The 17,220-nt window shown below is 41.6% G+C and overlaps 1 protein-coding gene across 4 annotated transcripts in view; it reads left to right on the forward strand.

The window, feature by feature from the left end:
• Positions 1-17,220, forward strand: part of ABCC5 (ATP binding cassette subfamily C member 5) — a 78,157-nt gene that overhangs the window by 16,985 nt on the left and 43,952 nt on the right. For 2 of the 4 annotated variants that reach the window (XM_065943404.1, XM_065943405.1), the window contains exons 3-10: positions 3,211-3,368; positions 4,171-4,326; positions 4,959-5,106; positions 9,950-10,183; positions 10,334-10,507; positions 11,295-11,442; positions 14,863-15,011; positions 15,412-15,519. In XM_065943404.1, the coding sequence (XP_065799476.1) occupies positions 3,211-3,368; positions 4,171-4,326; positions 4,959-5,106; positions 9,950-10,183; positions 10,334-10,507; positions 11,295-11,442; positions 14,863-15,011; positions 15,412-15,519 (1,275 nt within the window). Of the gene's footprint in view, positions 1-3,210; positions 3,369-4,170; positions 4,327-4,958; positions 5,107-7,525; positions 9,343-9,949; positions 10,184-10,333; positions 10,508-11,294; positions 11,443-14,862; positions 15,012-15,411; positions 15,520-17,220 lie in introns of those variants that run through there. The other 2 variants (XM_065943407.1, XM_065943406.1) reach the window with 2 other exon arrangements.

A 17,220-nucleotide genomic window follows, 5' to 3' on the forward strand; every position in this document is an offset into this window, starting at 1 on the left:
ACTTAAAACAGGATTCTGCATGGATCCTATTATCTCCAACAAATACTTCACTGTTGTCATTTAGGCAGTGAGTAGGATATGGCAACAAGATTGACAGTTTGAGAAGCAGTTTAGGAAAGAATAGCAAAAATATGATGTGACTTATTAAGTGGGTTGCTTAGAATGAAAACTTTTAATTGTCTTAGATCAACAATATAGACTTTTCCATACCCTTACGGTGGCCTTCCCTACTCCATGGGTTATTATTATATGAAAATATGAGAATTAATCCAGCCACTTTTTCAACTACTTTTATGGGAGTTTTTCTTTGTCAGGATAAAATTATACCGAATGCCTTGTTCGAAGATCAAAAACAGTACGAGAGCCCTCAGTCTCTGATATGTCACAGCCTTTTTCTCATGCTGGTATAGCACTCATGATATGCCTGGGGGAGTGAAACCTTGCCTGCCTGCTCTATCTGAGTCCTTTTAGAGAACCTTTGAATTTCGCATTCTCCACTGTGGGAAGTAACTACCCAGAAGGTGGTAGAACATTACATCATGCATATAGTCAAAGGAACAAAACTCATGCATTAAGATTGATTTTGTTTGTTGTTGTCATTAAGTCCATTCACTTTTCTATTCATAGGTTTTGATGAAACCAGGCATTTTAGAAATAAATAAAATGAAATCAGTATACACTAAAGATAGAAATTGGAATACTTGTATTCCCAGTATCTGGGACAGCTTTGTGTATAGGTGCTCTGTAAGTTATTTGTTGAAAGAATAAATGAAATAAGATGTGAAGATTTTAGTTTTCTCTTAATGCTACTATGCCACTCTTACATAAGAATGCTAATGGATGGCATATCAAGTTTTCATTTTTTAAAAAAACATAAGCTTTGATACTTCTTTCTTTCTTTATTTATTGGTCATGCCATGTGGCATGCAGGATCTTAGTTCCGCCACCAGGGACCAAACTTGTGCCCCCTGCAGTGGAAGCTCAGAGTCCTAACCACTGGACAGCCAGGAAATTCCTCCCAAGTTTTCCTTTTCTGATGCCATACTATCCAAAGATGTTTATAAAACTCTCCTAACTCTTGAACTTGGTTCTCCTGGAAAGACAAAAGATCTAGAACAGCTAAACCAGTTCTGTAAAGGAAGAATAATAAAGTTGGAGATTGCACACTGTGCTATTTTAAGACTTACTAAATAGCTGCCTCTTAATATTTGAGTTGCTTCTCTTCTGTGTGTGAAAGAGGTAGTGTGTGAAAATAGAGACTCCACTTTGTGTAAGCCCCAGTGTGTCCGGTGCTACACCACTTAACTTTTTCTTGATCTGGGAGTCTATTCTTTCTTGCTAGTTCATAATAATTGCTAGAAATATTTGTGAGAGTGTCAGAAAAGGATAAGGTTCTTATAATCCTTTCATGAGGAAAAGAATGGTTCTGCTTCTGTAACAGTAACTGCGGAAGTTACTTTGAGTTGATAAACAACAAGGTCCTATGGTATAGGACAGGGAACTATATTCAATATCCTGTGATAAACCATAATGGAAAAGAATATGAGGAAGAATATGTGTGTGTGACCCTGTGATCCCACTGTGTATGGGGATCTGTGACTCTATGATCCATGGCATATATCTGGGGAACAACATGATTGCAAAAGATACATGCACCCCAGTGTTCATTGTAGCACTGTTTACAAAAGCTAAGATATGAAAGCAACCTAAATGTCCATTGACAGGGGAATGGATAAAGAAAATGTGGTACATATATACAATAAAATATTACTCAGCCATTGAAAAGAATAAAATAGTGCCATTTGCAGCAACATGGATGGACCTAGAGTTTATCATACTGAATGAATTAAGTCAGACTGAGAAGGAGAAATATCATATGACATCCCTTATATGTGGAATTTAAAAAGGAATGATACAAATGAACTTATGAAACGGAAACAGACTCACAGACCTCCAGAATGAGCTTATGGTTGCTGGTGGGGGAAGAGGTAGTTAGGGAGTTTGAGATAGACATGTACACGCTGCTAAATGAATAATGAATGGGGACCTTCTGTATAGCACATGGAACTCTGCTCAATGTTTAATGTGGCAGCCTGGATGGGAGAGGAGCTTGGGGGAGAATGGATACATGTATATATATGTCTGAGTCCCTTCTCTACTCACCTGAAATGATCACAACATTGTTTGTTAATCAGCTATATACCCCAATACTAAAGTTCTTAAAAAAGAATGTGTATGCATAACTGAATCATTTTGCTCTAGTGTAAAAACCAATGCAATATTATAAACCAACTACACTTCAATAAAATAAAAATTTTTAAAAAGTAATTTTGGGTTACTTTTAGAATAAACGGGCATAGGAGTATCCAGATTTTTGGCGCACCCTCTTCTGCCATAGTCAGACTTTGAATTACGTGCATTTTTATTAACATGATTAATTGGTATTTGTAAACTTTGTAGTAAATATGTGTAACTTTGTATTTCTACCCATGAGACCCTCTGCTTGTGGAAGTCTGGATAGGAGCTCTTTAGCTGGGCAGCCAGGGTGAGAGCCCCAGTTCTGCACTCCTTGTTGCTAACAAGAGAGAGAAGGGGGAGGGATGTGTGCGTTCTGGCTTTTTCTGCCTGACAGAGCTGTTAATGGCAGGAGGTGTTGATTTTAAGTTTCTGTCATAGAAAATAGGCAATAGAATTTGCAGTTAGTAGTGAAGTAATTGACTCTCAGTCTATATTGGGAAATGAAAGATAAAACATTTTGGTGATAAAGATATAACTTTTAAGACATACAACACAATGAGTGAATCCTAATATAAACTGTGGATTTCAGTTAGTGATAACATATTGGTATTGAGCCATCACTTGTGACAAATGTAATGCACTCATGCAAGATGTTAATTATGGAGGAGAAGGAGGTAGGTGAGGAGGTCTATGGGAGCTCTATACTTTCTGCTCAGTTTTTCTGAAAGTGCTAAAAAAATAAATAATAATAAATGAAGTCTCTTAGTGTAGAAGTTTTAAGTATCCAGTTGAATGTTCCTTAGTGAGTTTGTATCACACAAGTGAGTGTTTAACCTCCTGATCCTTGGGATTTCCTGGGTGAGATGAATCAGCTTTGCAGTTTGAGCTGTTGTGTCAAGTAGATTTGGCCCTCTCTATCTCTCTCATGTTCATTAACTGTGCTTTGCTTTTTCTCCCTCTCTGTTGAAACAGTTGGATTGCCAGGATGCCTTGGAAACAGCAGCCCGAGCGGAAGGCCTTTCCCTGGACCCCTCCATGCATTCTCAGCTCAGAATCCTGGATGAGGAACATCCCAAGGGAAAGTACCATCATAGCTTAAGTGTTCTGAAGCCCATCCGGACCACTTCCAAGTAAGAGGTTCTGCTAGTTAATGGCTTGTCTGTGAAGCACCAGAAAAATTTGGGCTAAGATTATTTGGGGACACTTGAGTTTAGTCATCAGTTTCAGTTCAGTCGCTCAGTCATGTCCAACCTTTTGTGACCCCATGGACTGCAGCACGCCAGGCTTCCCTGTCCATCACCAACTCCCAGAGCTTATTTAAACTCATGTCCATCGAGTCAGTGATGCCATCTAACCATCTCATCATCTGTTGCCCCTTCTCCTCCTGCCTTCAGTCTTTCCCAGCCTCAGGATCTTTTCCAGTGAGTCAGTTCTTTACATCAGGTGGCCAAAGTATCGGAGCTTCAGCTTCAGCATCAGTCCTTCTAATGAATATTGAGGGTTAATTTCCTTTAGGATTGAGTGGTTGGATCTCCTTGCAGTCCAAGGGACTCTCAAGAGTCTTCTCCAACACCACAGTTCAAAACCATCAGTTCTTCGGTGCTCAGCTTTCTTTATATTCCAACTCTCATATCCATACATGACTACTGGAAAAACCAAAGCTTTGACTAGACGGACCTTTGTTGGCAAAGTAATGTCTCTACTTTTTAATATGCTACCTAGATTGATCATAGCTTTTCTTCCAAGGAGCAAGCATCCTTTAATTTCATGGCTGCAGTCACCAACTGCAGTGATTTTGGAACCCCAAAAATAAAATCTCTCACTGTTTCCATTGTCAAGAGTGCTGTATACTAACTAAACAGCATATTTTAAGTGTTGGTTAGCCTCTCCATGTGTGTTAACAATTTTGTGCTTTGGGTTTTCTCTCCTCAGACACCAGCACCCAGTGGACAATGCTGGGCTCTTCTCCTGTATGACTTTTTCTTGGCTTTCTCCTCTGGCTCGCAAAGCCCACAAGAAGGGGGAGCTCTTGATGGAGGATGTGTGGTCTTTGTCCAAGTATGAGTCTTCCGAGGTGAATTGCAGAAGGTAGGCGTCTCTGGTCCACCCTTGTCTCCCACAGACTGGATATGTAGGGCCTGAGCTAGGAGTGTGGGTCTGGCAGTTCCAAGTTCAGAACTCTGAGTCCTTTTAGGATTTGAGCCGTGCTAAAGAAGGGGGGTAGCCTGGGGGTGACTTTCTCTTTGCTCTTCTGCTTTATCTCCTATTTTACCTTGAATCCTGTTTTAACTACGGGCTTTCTCTCTCTCTCTCAGCCCCGCTTCTCTTCCTGAGTCTGCAGGGAGATTATGTTGCTGCCTTGTGACAGAGTACATTTTTGTGGTAGCCGATTGTCATGATTAAAATCTAGTTTACAACTTTATACTTTACCAGAGGATCCTTCAGCAAGGGTTGGGGACCCTTGAGAAAGACAGATTCTATTCAGGGATAATTTTTGTGGGTGGAAGGAAAGACTTTGGTTCTCAACATTTTCTGAATCCTGAGAGGCTGCCTATACAGGGTAAATATGTGGTTATCAGGAAGGGTCTTTTTTCCCCAGAAGGTGAAGACTCTGTACATAACTTTAAAGGAGAGACTGGTGTGAGTGATGGCAGCAGGGAGGCTGGGGTGTGCATATTCCCTGGGAAGATGTGTAACGGAGGACATGTGCCCTTGTTAAGACTAGAGAGACTGTGGCAAGAAGAGCTGAATGAAGTTGGGCCCGACGCTGCTTCCCTCCGGAGGGTTGTGTGGACCTTCTGCCGTACCAGGCTCATCCTCTCCATCGTGTGCCTGATGATCACGCAGCTGGCAGGCTTCAGTGGACCAGTAAGTCCTAACCATCCTTTCTGACAGTCTCCAGGGGCCCGGCCATGGCCAGCTCTAACATTCTTATTCTGTTTCAGGGATTGTGCTCACCTTTGGGCTAGTTAGCAACCTTAGAGATGCCTCCAGTTCTGTTGCAACAGGGAATGACTGATATTGGGTGAATAGTGGTTTGTGACAACTGGAAGGATGAGGGGGCTGTGTTACCACAGAAGAAGTGGAACTGGCTTGCTTCCCTGGGGTGGGGGTGAAGCTGAGTGATTCCATTTTTGCACAGGACCACGCTGCCGTGCTGCGTGTTGACGTGAAACAATAGTCCTGGTTTGGGCAGTGTGTCTTGCTGTGCTGTGAGTGGCATTGTGTGGTGTAGGCTGTTGAGTTGGTGCTGGTGACACAGTGAAGATCTGGGGGCAGAGTTGTCACATGTTTGCCGGTTCTGTGGCAAAGGAGCCCTCAAGAAGCTGGAGGACTGTTGAGATTTTTAAAGTCTAACCTGAAGTCCATTTTCAGTTTTGGTTTATAGTGTAAACTGTGTGGCAGGTGTTGGGGTGGCAGCCCTGGTTTTCCTAGTGTTGCTGAAGCAGAGTAGGGGAGAAGAGTGACCATCACACTGTTTTCTGGACACTGTTTCTTACACCCACTGTGCTGCCCTTACACTTGAGACTTTGATTAAATCTATTTTCTACATATTTGCCTTGAGGCATCGGAGCAGTAGTACTCCTTATTCTGTGCATTTTCCGTGTGTGGGTAAGCTGGAGGTTCATGGTTTTGGTAAGTATGGGCCTAAGATGCATGGTAATTAGGTAAAACTAATTTGCAGTTTTTCTGTTATGTTCTTTTTTTGTTGTTGTTTGTTCATTTGTTTTTGTTTTTAATGTTTGATGCCTTTAAAAAGTTTTTGATCTCTTTTCTGAAGCAGAGAACACTTCTTTTCTGGTATTGGGTTTCTTATTAATTGACCTTAAACTAACACACTTTGGTATAAGTTTTTAAGTAAGAGGGACCATGTAACTGAATATCATGTCACTGACCAAAATGGCAAACGTTTTCATAGGACCAGCTTCCCCCAAGAAGAGCTTCTGTCATTGTTTCACTACAGGGCTGGTGGCTGCTCTGATCTTTCGAAGAATTCTTTCAGCTGGGTAGCATGGTATACAGGCTTCCTTGATTCTGTTTGGTCAATGCTAGAATTTCATTGGCTCTCCCACCTCCCCCCCAAAATTCCATATTGTTGGGATTTTAATTTTTCACTTGGGATAAAAAGTTACTTACGCTTGTTCAGCTTGGGGGCCTTACAGTCACTCCCTTGAGCACCTGCGTATTCTTTCACCTCTCTTTTAAGGCACCGTGCACTGGATTACTAATCTAATTACTAAGCGTCTTCAATGCCAGGGAGAGCTGAGAGCCTTCCTTTAATAGGAAAACAGCAGCACGCTTTTCCTTTTCTTCACTCTCTTTAAGAAGAGCCCCTTAAGGCCTGTGTTATTTCAGAAGACTTTTCCCCTGGAATGATCAAGAAAGCAGTGGTTCCATCCATAGTCTCTCACTGACAAAAAAAGATTTCAGATTGTAAGCAATGGAAACTTCTGTTTTTTAGAGCTCCAGTTCCAACAAATTTCTTTTTAATTGGAAATTGAAGAATTGGGTTTGAGATTACTATTAGCAGTGAGCATACCTTCCATCTGTGGATTTAAATCCTCTGGAAGAATATCCATTTTAGATTTTTTGTACATTTTCTAATATGGCAGGACTTTCAAACTGTCTTCATCTGTTCTTACAGAAATCTATGTAAGAACTGAGTCCCCAGATACCCTATATATATATATATTTTTTTTTTTTTCTTTTTTCTTTTTTAAATCTCCCCTCCAGCCTCACTAAACCTTGGTAGCCATATGCAGAGCTAATGAAACACAATCAAGTGACTGTGTGTTGTTTCATTTTTTTAACTGCTGGCTGGCCAGGGCTGGACATTAATAATCAAGAGGGGTTTCAGTCACACCAGTGGACCAGCACTCTGCACATGGCATCTAAGGGTCACCATAGTGTTAATGGGGAACCAAAATCTATAAGGGTATGATCCTGACCTCTGATGAGTGGCCAAATTGCTAAACTTGCAAGATGATTTGTGGCCTTCTTGGATTAAAAGTTTTAAAAGACCAGGCCTGACTTATGATTTGTATGTAAAGAATTAGCATCCGCCCTGTAGATCTGCAAGAGAAGGCTTCCTCCTGCAGTGCAATCTCTTGGTGAATGCTAACTCTGCTCATGGGCCTTTGCGGGAAAGGACAGTGAAAAGCCTCTAGAGAGGTAAGTTTCCCGCCCTTCCAGCCTCTCTCCAGCTGCAGCTTGCTTGGTGCTGTCAGGATCTGGATTTGGGGGGAGTGTCTCTGTAGTGGAACCAGTGACAGAAGCTGTTCTTTAGAATTTTCAGGATGGCTGTATTCTGCGGTCAGAATGAGAGAGTCAAGCTGGGCAGAATCTCTCGCCAAGAGTTCAGGTAAGGTAATGTTTATTCACTGGGAATGGACAGCCAGATAGCTATGCTGACAATCTCGAGTTTTCTCCCAGTTTGTTTAAATTTAAATGATAAATTTGTAAGCTTTTAAGATGAAATTTTGGTTGGTTTTTTCATGAGAACCTTTTTATTTCCTTTGTTCCATACAAAATGGTTTGAAATGTAATTGTTTTTTAAAAACGCTGTGTGTGTTGAAAATTCTTTAATCTGCTGTTTCCTCTTTTCCCTCCCCTTTGAAAGTTTTATATAGTGTAAGCATTCATTTTGTCTTTTACCTTCCCCCTTCTCCTCCCCTCTGGGAGGTCCTAATGCTATTGCCTGGTGCTGAAAAGCGGCACAATAAAGGTTTGGGAAGGAAGGAACCCCAAACTACAACCTGCTGTCCTTTCACGCCTTCCTTTGGAGACGGCTCCGTCAGTGCCGAGGTGTGTGAGAAAATGCTCTACCGCACCGCCATCTTACTGAGTTGCTTCACGTGAGGAAAATGGGGTTCTGACCCTGCCACTCAGTGACTCAGTTCCACATTTCGGATTGCATACTGGAAAAAGAAGCCAACCTTCTTGCTAGTAAACCAGCAAACCAGCTGTGTGCAGTGGTGACCCAAGCAGTGGATATAAAACCTAAAAATTCAAGGGAGGGGAGAGATGGGATACACAGTTCTTGGCATCTGAAATCTCCTATTTACTTGATCAGGTTGTTTACTGAGACTTGACGGAAATCTGATTGGTGGGGATCTCTTAGGATCTAGTCAACGTCTGGTATTAATTTCCTCTTAGGAAAAAAAAAAAGAAATACCGATTCATCCAGAGAAAGTCTGGGTTCTGGAATTCAGCATTAGCTGCTTCAGGACGATTGCGTCTGGCCTCCATTTTTGGTCTGTCCGCCAAGCGCTGGTTTCCAGCTTCAGTACTCTTTAAAGGCTATAAGGATTGGGGTAGATGGTGGATGGGTTTCTCCTTAATTTTGTTTTCTTCCTTTAGGGAGGGGGATTGGTTTGGCTTTCCTTTTGCTATGGTTTGTTTTGTTTCATTTTTGGCAAGATCGACTTTAGCTTTAAGGACTCGAAAAGACTCTGAAGGATGCCACCCGTTTTTCCTTGAGGCCTAGATTTTTGTATTCCGTCCTGAGCAGAGGTCACTCATCACGGCCTAGTGACCCAATACGCCAGTGATTTTAAGCAAGAGTCACCCCTTTGGGGAGTTTTCAGTTTTGTTTTGTTTTTTAACTCTCTTTCCTTAGCAGCGAGGTCTTTATTCCTGGAGAATCTCCTCTATTGCAAACTCACTGCAACTTCAGGAGCCCTAACCAATTAAGTGCTGTCAGCTTGATGCGCTCCTCCGGACTCTGGAAACAGATCTCGGTTCAATGCTGTATTTCCACTGTGTGTAGTTAAAAAGCAACAGTCGCAGCCAGATGACCTGTTGGCTGGCTAGCCCTGTATAACTCAACTCTGTATGTTCCCATGTATGTTACCGCAATGCTCCTCCTGTTGTACAGTGTCTGTGAGATGCTCTTTGAAGATGGTACTTTTTTTTTTTTCATTTTCAATAAAAGTACATGACCTCCCACTTCCTGGTATTTAATCCTGTTGCTGAATGTGCCTTGTGTGAGTGTGTGCTCCGGCGTTGCAGGACCTCAGAGCTGGAGGTGGCACTCGGTGGTTCTGGGGGCTGCTGCCTTCCCTCCCTGCAGGTGGTGTTAGACATGTGCTACCTGAGGTAACATGTTTTTGTTTTTGGGAGGGAGTGGGGCATGGGGGAGGGCCCGTGGGAGGGGCTCTGGATTGTGGCTAGTCTGCTTTATTTGCTCTCTTCTGTACTATTAAACTGCTGATGTTTATTTTCAGGAATGTTTTGCAAATGCACTTCTCACTCTTCCCCAGTCCAACTGTAGGTACACTGTTCCTTTTTATCAAATAAGCACGTTTGAAACGATCCAAAAAAAAAGAAAGGTCTTAATTTCATGTAAAGAAATGTATCATTGTGTGGAGATACTGGAATAAGGTCAACTATATACTTTTTAATGACCAGTGTGTTGAGAATGAATTTCAGCTCATGGACAGGTTTATGTTACATTAGAAAGAGTATCAGTTTTGATGGTATCCTAAAGGAAGAAAAGTTTCAAATTAGACCTGCCTCCTGCAAAATGCCCTGCATAAATTGCCGAGGGTGGGCCGTCAGTAGTAATTGGTCCTCCAAGAAGGTCTTTCTCCGCTTAGGCACTTGTCACTGTACAGTGAAGATGCCTTCTCTTTCTAACTTAACATAAAACTGTGCTGTGGTGTGTGGGTGCGGTGGAGATGCTGACGGCGGTGTGTGTTTCTCCCTGTAGGCCTTCGTGGTGAAACACCTCCTGGAGTACACCCAGGACACAGAGTCTAACCTCCAGTACAGCTTGCTGCTAGTCCTGGGCCTCCTCCTAACAGAAACCGTGCGTTCTTGGTCACTTGCACTGACGTGGGCGTTGAATTACCGAACTGGGGTACGCTTGCGGGGAGCCATCCTAACCATGGCATTTAAGAAGATCCTTAAGCTGAAGAACATTAAGGAGAAGTCTGTGGGTGAGGTAAGTGAGGGGTGGTGGCTTCAGGGCAGAGAGAGAGCTCGAAACCTGGGCTTTTACCTTCCCTTGAGTCCCTGCTCTGTCCTTTACCTTCCTGCTGAGCCAGCATCTGTGTCCTTGCAGTGTCCACTCACTGCTGTTTGTATCTCGTAGCTCATCAACCTGTGCTCAAACGACGGACAGAGGATGTTCGAGGCAGCTGCTGTTGGCAGCTTGCTGGCTGGAGGACCTGTTATTGCCATCTTGGGCATGGTTTATAATGTAATTATTCTGGGACCAACAGGCTTCCTGGGATCAGCTGTTTTTATCCTCTTTTATCCTGCAATGGTGAGTAAGCCTTTTTACTGTATTTTGGCAGCTTCTCCTCAGATGAATTACTTCTGTTGGGCTTTATATAGTTGATACCACTGAGGTATCACATCTTTGATTGGAAAGTTCCTTTAAGCAGGTACCTGGTTTGGAAGTGTCTGGAAAGAGTTAAACAGTGTACACTCCATACAGGCAGAATTTTGACTTCAGAGGAAGTCAGACATCATTAGAATAAAGGCAGTAGCTCCTACCTGAGATTTAAAAAGAGAGTGTGAGTGAGGAGAAGGTCAGCAGGTGAACTCTGCCCCCAGGTAATACAGGAATAGTTGAGTCACTCCATTTCAAGCTGATGCTAACTGATATAGCTCTCCTGCTTTCTTTTGGTTTCATTGATAGCCGTGATTGCTCTGAGAGCAAATATTTGCCTTAACTTTCTTCCAAAGGGATGAGTCAAGTACTATTATCATTTAAGAGACCATTTTTATTAAAACACAGTACAGAGACTCCCCTGGTGATCCAGTAGCTAAGACTCTGTGCTCCCAGTGCAGGGGGCCCAGGTTCAATTCCTGGTTAGGGCACTTGATCCCACATGCCACAACTAAGGATTCCACATGCCACAAGTAAGACTCAGTGCAGCCAAATAAGTAAATAAACAGTAAAAATATTAAATTTTTTTAAAAAGGCAGTATAACTACAGGATGCTCACTTTTATAATAATCTTAAGTGGGTTTACTTCCCAGAAAGAGTAGACAGTTCTTAATTCTGAATAAGCTCAGATTTGGCATGACGTTGCTTTTCCTTTCAGATGTTTGTATCACGGATCACTGCATATTTCAGGAGAAAATGTGTGACCATCACGGATGACCGTGTCCAGAAGATGAATGAAGTCCTCACCTACATTAAATTTATTAAAATGTATGCCTGGGTCAAAGCATTCTCTCAGAGTGTACAAAGTGAGTTTAAAGACTTGATATATGTATATTGGCTTCTTTGCTTTCTGAGCACATTAGCTACTGGGAATTCTAGTCTCATAGGATCAAAATATCGTATGTTCTTAAAATATCCTATGAGCATTATGTTGATAGGGATCTTAGAGACTGGCACTCATGATCTCTCCTCATAAATGAGGAAACTGAGACCTGACTTGTCCCAAGATAACTCATCTGGTTATGAGTTTTTGATTCAGTTTCAAAGCCCCCTATCTATACTGTCACCCTGCCTGTGATTTTCAGGTCTGGCCATGAGGCTGTCCCAGAAAACAATAGCAAGTGTCTGCTGAGAGCTCTACTTCTACCCCCCGCCTCCCTACTCTGGGAATGTGTGTAATACGAGTAGGCAGGTGTAAGAACCTGGGGGTGGTGCTGGGAGAGGAGCTGGGCCGGTCTTCAGGAGAGCTGGACTCTGGGCCTCACTCTTCCACTCACTCACAGTAGTTTTTAAGTTTGGTTTCTTTTCAAATAATTGATTTGTGTTGAGTCACAAGGTTTTCAGTGCCTGACCCTACTCTGATCCATAAATTCAGTGCAGACGTAAGCATGTTGTATGTAAATGCCACAAAGTTTGGAGGAATAATTAACACCTTAGCTGGGCATTCCTAAAGATCTTAACAAAAGTTGAAATCTTGGGCCTTAAAAAGTGAAATTTAAGAAAAAATATATTTAAAGGCACTTTAGAGTTCAAATGAGAAAACATAGTTACAGTTAAACTTAATTTAAATATAATAGAAATGCCTGTTCGTCAACCATAATCTCATAGTGAGCTAACCTGAATATGTTCCAATTAAAAAGCTGGTGCAATTTTGGGTTCAATAGAAGAAATACAGCATTCAGATTAAGGAAACTGTTTTATTTTCAGTGCTTGATTTGTTGAGTGAACCTTCAGGGACACTCCATAAACTTTAATTATGAGTGGTCATCAGAAGGAAGTGACCACTCAGAAGTTCCAGCAATGGATTGGGCCCCTTCTTTAACTAGTGAGTTTGTTGGCAATAGAATGTAACAATTGGATGCTAACAAGATGTCTGCCAAGCCTGTTGTTGGCAGGGTCACCACTGATGTTCCCTTCTGGCTCTCAAATTCTGATTTTCTCAGTTTTCTAATCTTCTTTCTGAGATTCCACTCATCCTTCAGCTCCTGACTTTGGTATCTTTACCTGTGTGTATTAGCTTGAAACGGAGAAGGCAATGGCACCCCACTCCAGTACTCTTGCCTGGAAAATCCCATGGACGGAGGAGCCTGGTAGGCTGCAGTCCATGGGATCACAGAGTCAGACATGACTGAGTGACTTCACTTTCACTTTTCACTTTTATGCATTGGAGAAGGAAATGGCAACCCACTCCAGTGTTCTTGCCTGGAGAATCCCAGGGATGGTGTCGCACAGAGTTGGACACGACTGAAGTGACTTAGTAGTAGCAGTAGCATTAGCTTGAAAAGAGCATTCTTGCTCATTACTGACTTGGGTAAGTTTTGTGATAAATGTTAAAGCAATGAAATGAAATCTTTAATAGTATGGCTTGAGAGCTGGCTCTTAATATATTTCTTAGTGTTTGGGACAGTGGTAATACTTTTAAGGTCAGTGTGTAGCCTCTCACAAGAATTGCTTTTGTGTTTGAAAATGTTTTGAAAATACTTCACTGCTTAATTGTCATACTTCCTACTCTGTGTTCTTTTGTACTCCATGATTCAGTTCAGTTCAGTTCAGTCGCTCAGTCGTGTCCAACTCTTTGTGACCCCATGAACCGCAGCACACCCGGCCTCCCTGTCCATCACCAACTCCCGGAGTCAACCCAAACCCATGTCCATTGAGTTTATGATGCCATCCAACCATCTCATCCTCTGTCGTCCCCTTCTCCTCCTGCACTCAATCCCTCCCAGCATCAGGGTCTTTTCCAGTGAATCAGCTCTTCGCATCAGGTGGCCAAAGTATTGGAGTTTCAGCTTCAGCATTAGTCCTTCCAATGAACAGTCAGGACTGATCTCCTTTAGGATGGACTGATTGGATCTCCTTGCAGTCCAAGGGACTCTCAAGAGTCTTCTCCAACACCATAGTTCAAAAGCATCAATTCTTCTGCGCTCAGCCCTCTTTATAGTCCAACTCTCACATCCATGCATGACCACTGGAAAAACCATAGCCTTAACTAGACGGACCTTTGTTGGCAAAGTAATGTCTCTGCTTTTTAATATGCTGTCTAGGTTGGTCATAACTTTCCTTCCAAAGAGTAAGCGTCTTTTAATTTCATGGCTGCAATCACCATCTGCAGTGATTTTGGAGCCCAGAAAAATAAAGTCAGCCACTGTTTCCACTGTTTCCCCGTCTATCTGCCTTGAAGTGATGGGACCAGATGCATGATCTTAGTTTTCTGAATGTTGAGCTTTAAGCCAACTTTTTCACTCTCCTCTTTCACTTTAATCAAGAGGCTCTTTAGTTTTTCTTCACTTTCTGCCATAAGGGTAGTGTCATCTGCATATCTGAGGTTATTGATATTTCTCCCGGCAATCTTGATTCCGGCTTGTGCTTCCTCCAGCCCAGCGTGTCTCATGATGTACTGCATATAAGTTAAATAAGCAGGGTGACAATATACAGCCTTGACATACTCCTATTCCTATTTGGAAGCAGTCTGTTGTTCCATGTCCAGTTTTAACTGTTGCTTCCTGACCTGCATACAGGTTTCTCAAGAGGCAGGTCAGGTGATCTGGTACGCCCATCTCTTTCAGAATTTTCCACAGTTTATTGTGATCCACACAGTCAAAGGCTTTGGCATAGTTACTCTGTTAATAAAGTTATTAGTTTTGTAGATATTTAAGAAAAGTCATTCTGCTTACAAAAATTGTATTTTATCTCATTAATCTTCTTTCAGTCATCCTTACTGCTTTTTTTGTGTGAAAGCCTCTTTCCTAACCCCAATATACAGTAGGCACCCTAGTAAATCTTAGTTCCTTTTTAATTCTCCATTATTGTTGTATAGTCTTTGCTATAAGTACTTAAGCTAGAAATAATCAACAACCAGGTAAGCAAACAAAAATGCCAATAACAAACATGATTAATGTGTTCATTCCTTCTAAACATAAGAAATTTGCAAAAGGAATCAGAGTAAGGCAGAAAATGATTATTGTACTGAGAAGTAATGACTTTTCTGTTAGACTCATTCCTATGACTTGATCCATTTCAAACCTCAGGCTTGCATACCAGCTTTCATGATCAAATTATAATTGATGGTCATATTGACCTAGTTTTTTGCATCATAAATGTTACAGAGTCATTTTAAAACCCATGGTGGCCAAAGACCTACCAAGTCGTGTTTGGTGACAGATAAGCGGTATCCCATGGTTTCTTTCGACTTGCTTTTTAGAAACTGGCTTGCTTTTTTTCCTTAGAAATCCGAGAGGATGAACGTCGGATGTTGGAAAAAGCTGGGTACTTTCAGAGCATCACTGTCGGTGTGGCTCCTATTGTGATGGTGATTGCCAGCGTGGTGACCTTTTCTGTTCACATGACCCTTGGCTTTGATCTAACAGCAGCACAGGTCAGTAAGCTCGGAGACATTTTAGAAACACCACACGTAGAGATGCTCTGGTCCTCTTATTGCTAGATTTAGATTTTTCACTCATGCATTTAATCCAAGTGGAAGAATGGAGGTTTAGCCCCAGTGCACAGATAGTGTACGGCTTGTTTTTAGTCAACTCAGCTTTGGGTTTATTTCTGAAATACAGATCATCAATTGATTTAGATTCACTGAGAATTTTAACTGGAGGTTGCATAAAATTTCTATCTTTAAAAAAATATATTGGAAATATATCTGACTCATACCAACATTTGTCAGTCAAGCTGTAGCCCTCTTTAAACATGAGGGGAAATTGATGATGTTGTGTTATTTAGCCACAGAGCCTCATCAGGCTCAATTTCTCCTCTTTTCCTATTTTCAGGCTTTCACAGTAGTAACTGTCTTCAATTCTATGACTTTTGCTTTGAAAGTTACACCGTTTTCAGTAAAGTCCCTCTCAGAAGCATCTGTGGCTGTTGACAGATTTAAGGTAAGTGGCTCCCTTTACCCCTCCATGTCAGGAGCTGTCCATTGCAAAACTAACTGCTGCCTTTATTCCAGTGGGCCACATGGGCTGGCTACACTTGACGTTTTTCACCTTTAGCCTTTTGGCAAGTTGCTAAGAAAGAAGTCAGTGAAAAACTCAGAGGGCCTGTCCATAGAAATACAACTTTTTACCTTTTATAGACAGCCTGTGTAGTTCTCGGCTCCCAAAATTTTGGTGTTCCCCTTCAGAGCTAGTTCCTTTTGCCTGCACTTAACATGGATATTTGTTATAATTTACTGGGCCTTTAAGTGATTCAAACCTAGGCAATTAGAATGATAAGGAGACTGTCAGCTTTTTCTCACCTTGATCTACATCTACCTTTACCAAAATGCTGCTGGTCATAAACTCTTTTTAATTCTTTTCTCTGTCCTGTATATTGGTCATTCATGGTACAGGAAATGCAATGACATGGGAATAGTATAAAGCTAGACCATACTGAGAAGTGAAGTAAGGATTTTTTTTTCCTTGCAAAGGATTAGTTGATCATGCCTTGGCTGTGTTCTTTGTGCTTTCAGAATAACACAAGTACATGATACAAGAAGTAGATCTATTTGGGAGGGTGGAGGGAGGTAGATATTTGGAAGTGGTTAATCATTAAAAAAACGAAAACAAAAAGAAACAGCACCTGTGTGGCTGGACTCCCAGCTGTTGGCAAAGTGGCTGTTGACAAAGCCACTGCTGAGAGTAGCTCTGCTAATTCTTCTTGGCTGCTGAGAGCAATACAAAAGTAAGGTTCTCAGGCTTGTTGGTCAAGAAAGGTAGTCCTCAAGAATGTGCCCCCTAGGCCCAACCCTCCATCACCCCAACGTGTTTGCTAGAAGGCCAAATTCCAGAGCCACATGAAAAGAAATGACTTAATCGTAATCAGAGCTTTATTTTGCAGAACCCACAATATCTAGCTTTGACGAAGGCAGATTTTTTTTAATTGAAAAAAATCTTAATTGGATTTATTCAGTGATTCATGAATTGGGCAGCATGCAATCTAGTAAAGAGAAAGAGCTCTGAGGAGCTATACAGAATGAAAGGATTTACAGGCTGAAGGGACCAGGAACAAGGATGTTATCCTAGGCAGAAAACTGCATTGGTTATTGCAAGGTTACTTTTCTTTAGGGGATAATAGGGGTCTCTCAGGCAGGTTTCCTAGCTAGTGCTGATCAGGTGATTCCTGATTGACTTGTTTAATATTCCATTCCTGGGAGAGCTGAAACTGTAGTTAAGTCCTAGCTTGGGGCTTAACATCAGTGACTCTATTTGAGGCCTGTTGTTTTTAACAGCCCATAGGAAGCAGACCAGAATTGATCCTAAATGGATCAATTTCTTCCTAAAACAACACAGCACTTTTTATAGGATTCAAAACCAGGACCTAGAGTCTCATAATGTAATATTCAAAATACCCAGGATACAATCCAAAATTTCTCTATATACAAAGAACCAAGAAAGTTGAAAACACCGAGATGACCCAAATGTTGTAATTATCAGAAAAAGACCTTAGAAATGAAAAGATAGTCTCAGCAGGGAAATAGAAGAGCTAGAAACTAACCAAATAAAAACTTTTACACTAAGAAAATATATTAATCAAGATTTGAAAATATATTGAATGGCCTTAACTTAAAGATAAATCAGTTGAAATGATCTGTAATAATC

This window comes from Muntiacus reevesi, chromosome 8 (genome assembly GCF_963930625.1).
Source record: "Muntiacus reevesi chromosome 8, mMunRee1.1, whole genome shotgun sequence".
In the NCBI taxonomy this organism is placed as follows: Eukaryota; Metazoa; Chordata; class Mammalia; order Artiodactyla; family Cervidae; genus Muntiacus; species Muntiacus reevesi.